The following is a 7882-nucleotide window of genomic DNA, read 5'->3' as shown; positions in this document are numbered from 1 at the left end:
TGTTCATCAGTCACTTATATATTCCATCTTTTTAGTAAATGGGGCAAACAGTAAGCAATGCCAAATCCATTTCTTTTACACAACTGCCTCTGGAAGCAAATTCCAGATATCACTGAGTGAACCTGCAAAGTGCTGTATTTTCTTTTTTTAGAAAAAAAAATGCACACAAGGTAATAAGACTTGGGCGTAGGTAAAAATATGATTCTCTTTACTAGGACACATGACAGACTTGATGCAGAAAAACAGATGGTACAGGGTAAATACCGAAAACACATATCTAAAAGAGCCATCAGTAATCAAGTGTTGCGTTAGGAAATAAACCAGACTAGTTTCAGTAGCAAATGGACATGAAGGCCACGTAAGTCACAACTCAAAGAGTCACCAACCCCTTTAACAGAGGTTTAACAAGCATGCAATGCTGCCGCCTCAACATTTTGGTAGCATGCATCACAGACAGAATCATGAATGATGAGAAACAGCGTTGAATAGAAAGTGGCACAGCATCCGAATGCCCCTCATTATAGTCTATGACCTCCCTGTATCTTTCCATTCCAGCTCAGCGCCAAGAGAAACTTGAATCTCGTTTTAATGGCAACACAGTAATTTGACATTCAAACAGATTACTACTGAAGGGCTTTTCCAGGCCATTCTGAACAATGTTGGGTAGTTTCCACTGGGGATTACCAAACTGTCTTAAAGGAGGGTGTCTCGTTTTGTTGCCAAAGACTAGTTTATTTGAAAGTATCCAAAATTGAAAACGCTGATGGGATTTGTAGTTCTACTATAATTAAAATTCCTCTAGGTCATTTTAAAAAAAAGCCACTGTTTCCTCAAAATACTTGTATCAAGTTCTTTGGTTATACAAGTGATCTGGTTTTTTGTTTGTGTAACACAGCTGGACTGAACCAGGGCCGTGTGACTATGAAGGAGAGATATTTTGTTTCCTGCACATTGTAACTGAATGTGGTATGCTACCAACGTAAAGTTCCATAAGAAAGAACAAAGAAGAAGAAGAAAATAAACAATGAGAATGATCTTGCGATGTTAGGGGCTGTTGTGCTTCCCGGCATGGGCACCCATTCTCTGTGGATCTTGAGAAGGATAATGGATAGGACCCGGAGCTCTCATGAAAGGAGGTGGAGGACCCATTGCATGAAACATGTGTGGCCCAAAACCTGCGGAAAAGAGGACAGACAATCTTTGACACTTGATCAAAGCTTTTATAGGTAAGAGAAAATTCTCTGAATTTGTGACTGGCACCTGACATACTCCTTTAATTAATGTCAGATGCCTTGATTTTGTTGTCTTTAACACAATGTATTTCTTTTTTATTTTATTTGTTTTTTTAATCCATCTTGCTTGGGTAGCCACATGGCACTCAGTGGGCTGTTTCCTAGCAATCAAGCACAAGACTGGGCTGCAAATCTCCCATAGAAAAATAGTCTGACCCCACAATTACATTTCCCACAATGTTGCTTCACAAGCAATCACTTCTCTGTTGCTAAATGCCATGATAAAGTTGAGCGGGATGAATAAAGAAGCAAACACGCTCAACTAGCCTTCTCTTTAAGTGAACACCAATAAAAGATGTTCTGGAGGGCCAAGTTTGCCTATACCTGTCCTAGAGATTAACTAAGCAATAGAAAGTAGATCCATAGATGCAAAGACAAGACATTCTGCCACATATTTCCCCAGAAAACACAGGAAAATTACCTGGGGGTGGTGGTGGAGCAATGCCAGGCGGGGGTGGCAGGGCAATGTTCACCACAGCTGGAGGGCCACTGGGAGGTAGGTTGAAGTAGTTTGCGGAGGCTGCCTCCTCTTCTGCTGCAGGAGGAGGAGGAAGAGCTGTGGGGACACAAAAGCCTTGATGTCAACCTTTTTCAGCAGACGAGAGCAACCCAAGTCCATGGAGCGCTACTGCTGTCCATTTTCTCAATGTCTATTATTGTTCGTATAGGTTCAGTAAAGGAATTTCCTTCCCTATCAAAGCTACCTGACTCTAAATCAAATGCCTCATCTTGCCAAGGCCTATATTATTAGGTTTCAAATAAGCTCAACCACCCAACCTTTAAAGCAGGAGGGAGAAACCTGCAAGGCACTAGATGTTCTTGGACTACAACTCCCATCATCCTTGCCCCATTAGCTGTGCTGGCTGGGGCTGATGGGTGCTAGAGCCCAACAACATTTGGAAGACCACAGGTTCCTCATTTCTGCCTTAAAGTATAACTTAATTCCCTCCATCCATCCAGGGGTCCTTTACCTTTAGTTTTAACCTCCCTCCCTTCTGATAAACTTATTCACAGACTCTCTCGTAAGCACAGTTTCCTTCTCTAGTCCTAATTCAGCCAGTCTCTAGCTATGCCAACTTCAAAATGAGACCTTCTTAACCTCTCAGAATAAAAATGTTTATTGCGCCCCTGTTTTCCAAATAAACAGAACAAGAAGAGCAATTTTTCTGCAATTCACCTTGTCTAGAATGTCAGAAAACCCATGTTTCTGAACAAGGAGCACTTTCCTTACCTCCAGGTAACCCCGGCACTGGCTCCAGTTTTATACCGGATTCTGTGATTCCTTCTCTTTCCTTTTCTTTTCCTCTGGCTGCTTGAGACCTGAAACCAAATCAAAGCATTTGAACTATGGTCAAGTATTAAGCCGGGTGGATGCTGGACTTCCAGATTTTAAAAACAGCTCTTTGGTCTTGGTGACTAGTTTGGAATCTGCTGAATTGATTGCTTCTGTCGAAAGGTGTCTTTTGTACAGGTACTGTAACGAGCTGGGATTACAGGTAAGACCTCTCCCTTACAGTAGCTGCTTCTAATCTCAGCTTGTTACATAGAGTGAAGATACCAGGTAGCCTGACAACTGGCTGGTTGTTAGGGGATCAAATGCACATCAATCTCCGACTTTTGTCTTCTGGGTTTCTAGGGGTTTTCCTGTTGTTCTTCTTCTGTCTCTCACAGCTACAATAAACCTACCATTAAAATTATGGACTGGTCATTTCTTCATCAGAGGGCAAACGGGCAAATTTAGCAGGGGGTCAAATACTTTCCCCCCTCACTGTATAGATAGGAAGAGAACCGGGTAGCTTTCTTAGAAGTGTCATAGCTCTATGAGAAGCTGCACGAGTTCAGCTTGGAGAATAAGCAAGATGGTGCTCTCAGCTAACTGCAGAAACTGTCAAGGCAGAATCTCTGAAAGAAAAATACATGTTGCCATCACTTCATTTCCTTATCACTCACCTGCCCCATTTCACATTAAGCCTGCGACCATTGACAATGAGCTTGTTGAAGGACTTCTCTGCTGCCACTTCTGCAGCTTGTCGGGTAGCAAACTGGATAAATGCACACTGTTGCCTCTGCACAACAGTTATTGTCCGGATCTCACCAAACTGATAGAAGTGATTCCTGAGGAGGAAACATATTCCAATAAAGAAATGCCCCTTTTCATATTCCTGAAGTCTAAGATGCTTCAAACCTAATACACTCCACAACCTCAAAGACATGCAACCAACACTGCCAAGACATACCATCTGAAGTAGATCCAAAAATGCACTTACCTAAGGTCAGTCTCAGTGATGGTGTCACCCAGGCCACCTACATACAGCGTTGTAATTGTCTTGTCATCAGGTGGGTCCAAACGAGGCATTGTGGAAGCTCGTTTGAGAAGCTTGTCAGCCACAGGATCATTAATTCCATAGTAACGATCTTTAATATTCTGATCTGCAAGCGGATCATCTGGATCTGTAGGTTTCTCATGTCTAAGGATTCAAGAGCAATATTTCATGACATTTGTTGTTAAGCGCCAATTTCACCTGTCTCGTCTAACCTTTTAATTACTCAGACATCTGCTTTCTTGATAAAGTTTACTTTTTCACCATAATTATACCTGTAGGGACATTCTTCTCCTCTTTTGCACTCTCCTTTCACCCAGAATGAACAGATATGTGGACGGTTGCGTTTATAGTAAGGTGTGGTCCGAGCCAGTTTCAGCAACATGTCACTGGTGGATGTTGCCTTTCCTAAAGCACCAACAGGTCGGGTGCCATCAGAGTTCATGATCTACAAAAGCAGAGAAACAGGGATGTACACAATAAAACCAGGTGGAAAACACATGTCTTAGTGATCTGGTTCATTTACTTTAACGCCACTAATTACACAAGAAACATTACTTCACCTCTCTTTCCATATTTTGGGTGTAATACTCTTTGTTAACATCCGACTTGGGCATATCATCTTTAAGCGAGAGTCCAGCATCTCGAACCTGAATAGGCAAACCTAATATATAATGGGGAAACAGAAAATTAATATAAAAGCAAAACAATAATGACCACAAACGTTATAAGCAAAGTATTTAAGCAAATAGTTTGAGAGCATTTGAAAGTAGATCATGGACTAAAACCATGGACCTCTGTCCAGTTATTTCCCTTAAGAGAAGCAGGCTGAGCACATACTGCAAGAGACAATTTCAACTTCATCTCCACTATTAAAAAATGTCAGCAATGACTGCCTAGCTTTGGAAAGCTGATGCTAAATTCAGACTCTCCAAGCAGAGGGAATAGCACTAGTATGTGCCATGCAGGCCCAAATGTGGAAGGGGAGTCCATATACAATCTGTTTTTGTACTGAAATTGATTTTAGATGTTTAAATTTTGTATCACTCAGCATTCCAGGATCCTTTGAGATGAAGAACAGGATATAAAATTTTAACAACAACAACATTCTATACTCAGCAACAATATGTTAATTTTGTATTTGCACAGTATAGTAAAATGATAGCTACACACCATACTCCAGGTCAAGAAGGCAGGTCTGACAAACATTTTTCAGCTTGCTGCATGTTTGGCACACTTCTGTCTTCTTAAAGCGCATCCGTACACCCGGGCACCAACGAAATACTGTGAATGGCCTAGCACAGATCTGAGACAAGATTGCATTAACATGTAGCAGCCTATCTAACTATAGAAGAACACATGACTAGTGCACTTTCAGTTGTCAACACTACATAAACTCAAAACAAGGGAAGTAATTATTGGAAGACTCAATGAGGATGGGAACTGATTGCAGTGTGTTTAGTCCTTTTTAGGCAATGCTATCTTTGCTGTTCTCCATTATTCCATTGTGGAAATGAATGATACGTTTTGCTGTGTAGATCTGGCAACACTGTTGTATACATGTTCTATTGACACCATTGAAGTGAATTGAACTAAACTAAACTACACTAAACTGCATGAGTAAGATTTAATGCTTATCCTTTATTGCTGTGACACTAAATTGTCAGGAAATATTTCTACCAGTAATACAACCACCCTTTAAAATTATGTCACTGTAACATACTCTCTTTTGAATGACAAACATACCTTGCATTCTTTTCCATATTTCTCTTTGGTCTAAAATAAAGGAAAATACATGTTAGAAAAAATAACTGTATCCCAAGATTATATGCCTTTTGAAATCCAGTTTACCTTGTCAACTCCTACAAATTATCTCCACAATATATGTTAACTGTGCTGAATGTTACTTTATCTGCTCAGACTGTCCTAGGGAACAGAAGAGAATTCACACTTTCTCTGATAAGAATATGCAAAAACCTCTGACCTCACATCTCTTTCTAAAGAGACTGAAAATCATATTTCTACAAGAAATGTTATCTTGATCTCCCTTCCAAGCATAAAGGATACTGCCTGCCAGGGATTCAATGGAAGTAGTTGTTTTTTATACACAAAAGGGAAATGTTTCTTACATTAAATCTTTGTGGGAATGGCTGGTTACATAACAGCTGTGCATGAACACCAGAGTGTAAATTTGAGCATTAGTAAAGAATAACTTCAGAGAAAAATGATTCTTATGGAGAGCCTGCAAACACAAATTGAGGCACATGACTATGATCAGTCAAACTGATTTTAAAAGGATTTATAAATGCTTCATTTCCAATCACAGACAAACAAGTGATCTAAATACCTACTAAGATATTCATCTCAATATATTTAGCATAACCTTCTACCAAGAAAACTATAATACAATACATTGCTTATTCTTGCAAGTGAATACACAAGAACAATAGGGACCCCTGACCATTAGGTCCAATCGCTGACAACTCTGGGTTTGCGGCGCTCATCTCACTCTACTGGCCGAGGGAGCCGGAACAACTTCCGGGTCATGTGGCCAGCATGATTAAGCCGCTTCTGGTGAACCAGAGCAGCGCACGGAAACACCATTTACCTTCCCGCCGGAGTGGTACCTGTTTATCTACTTGCACTCTGATGTGCTTTCGAACTGCTAGGTTGGCAGGAGCTGGGACCGAGCAACGGGAGCTCACCCTGTTGTGGTGATTCGAACCGCTGACCTCCCGATCGGCAAGCCCTAGGCTCAGTGGTTTAGACCACAGTGCCACCCGCGTCCCTATTCACAAGATCAATACCTTAATCTAAAACATATTTTCTTAGAAGCAAAATCCATCACATAAAGAGTACATACTTTATAACAATGAAGTCAGAATTGGAAGTTCCCTGCAAGTTAATATACTCTTATCTTTGTTTCATTCTGCTGATCTTTAGTAATAGCCCACAATAAACACATACCATTCGAATATAGGGGTTTTCTCCAAGACATGTCTGGCACAAAATGGGGAAATCCTACACAGAAGAAAAGAAAATAATTTCACTGCAAGCACATTTCACCAACCCTGAATTCATAAACAGGATGTCTATAAACATGTCTATAAACAGGATGTCTATAAACATGTCTATAAACATCCTGTCTATAAACAGGGCGTTTCAAATTGAATGTGAGAACGAACAACTCAGACATTCCTAATATCAGTAAATGGATCTGATGTAAAGCATTCAGTGTCACGGGCACTTCTGGGGCCGGGTGCTACTTATGTGTACAGTATCAGCTTTATTTTTAAGTGCTGTGTCACAATAGCAAAAAACGGCAAGAGGGGAACAAATGAGTGCAACTCAAATCTCCTGGTTTCTTCAGCCCGCGAGAGAAAGCACAGCAATGAGTTCTCACGTTTAAAGCATGCAGTTAAATACATCCTCCTAACTGCACTTCGGCATATTAGGCGAACAGCCCACACGCCCACTGCTGCACTGTTGCGCAGCAACAGTTAACACCTCACTAGCTTCGCTAAGCTAGATTCTCCCCAAAAACGTCTCTTTTACAAGGTGGGAAATCGTGGTTAGCACGAGGCTTCTCGCTGCCGACTCCCAGGACTCGGCAAGAAGCAGGAACCCAGCCGCCTCACTGGGCGGGCGGCAGCGGATCCCTTGCCCGCGGGAGACTGAAGAGGCCCGAGTAGCTCACCCCCGTGAAGGGAAGCCTCTCCTTCCCGCCCCGGCACCCGAGGGAACCACCCGCCCCCGGGGGGTATTTACCGCATCCTCCCAGTTCTGCCGATTATACGTGTTGGATCCCAGAGACGTCGCCATCTTGGCACGCCGAACAGGGCCGCCCGGAAGTAGACTGTCGGCACGCCGGAAGCGCTCCTCACCTCGCCATAGAGATAGAGACGGGTAGAGTGGCAGCGCTACCTCTGCAACGGGGAACCGGCGGCCCTACAGACCGGGGGAGGGGCTTTTTTGGGGGGGGGGGGTAGACCTCTTGCTCCCATCAACCCAAGGCAGCATGGCCGCTGTCCAGAGCGCTCAGCTGTACTGAGAGGTCACAGGTGTCCTGTTCTCACAGGATTGCAGCCTGTCTGTAAGCCATAGAATGATAAAATCGTGGAGTTGGAAGGGACCACGAGGGTCATCTAGTCCCACCCCGCTCCGTGGTGTTTAGTAGGAAATGCCTAGTGGGAAAGTGCTCAGTTCACAGCCCCCCACAGGCCAGTGGGTAGAAAGCGAGACGTGAGAGGTAGAGCTGTGTCATAGAAT

At 42.7% G+C, this 7882-nt stretch overlaps 1 protein-coding gene across 1 annotated transcript; it reads right to left on the bottom strand.

Annotated features, from left to right (window-relative positions):
* Positions 1-187: 187 nt before the first annotated feature.
* On the bottom strand, positions 188-7724 carry RBM22 (RNA binding motif protein 22). Its single transcript, XM_083603988.1, has 11 exons — positions 7382-7724; positions 6581-6634; positions 5360-5389; positions 4787-4919; positions 4177-4277; positions 3889-4061; positions 3560-3760; positions 3243-3407; positions 2524-2612; positions 1714-1848; positions 188-1175 (listed from the first exon to the last, which is right to left on the bottom strand). The coding sequence occupies exons 1-11, from the start codon at positions 7433-7435 to the stop codon at positions 1045-1047; spliced, it is 1266 nt and encodes a 421-aa protein (XP_083460114.1). The 5' UTR covers positions 7436-7724; the 3' UTR covers positions 188-1044.
* Between the last annotated feature and the right edge of the window lie 158 nt (positions 7725-7882).

This window comes from Podarcis filfolensis (assembly GCF_964270895.1).
Source record: "Podarcis filfolensis genome assembly, chromosome: 2".
NCBI lineage: Eukaryota > Metazoa > Chordata > Lepidosauria > Squamata > Lacertidae > Podarcis > Podarcis filfolensis.
The sequence above is the reverse complement of the archived record's forward strand: the minus strand, read 5'-3'. Positions and strand labels throughout refer to the sequence as shown.

What these genes read in the sequence shown, in the direction of transcription:
- RBM22 (XM_083603988.1), bottom strand. Translation starts at nt 7,435, where the DNA reads ATGGCGACGTCTCTGGGATCCAACACGTATAATCGGCAGAACTGGGAG. An exon ending in CCTTCTTGACCTGGAGTATG is followed by an intron (nt 4,278 to 4,786) that starts GTGTGTAGCTAT and finishes ATTATATATTAG; the next exon opens with GTTTGCCTATTCAGGTTCGA. An exon ending in CCCAAAATATGGAAAGAGAG is followed by an intron (nt 4,062 to 4,176) that starts GTGAAGTAATGT and finishes CTGCTTTTGTAG; the next exon opens with ATCATGAACTCTGATGGCAC.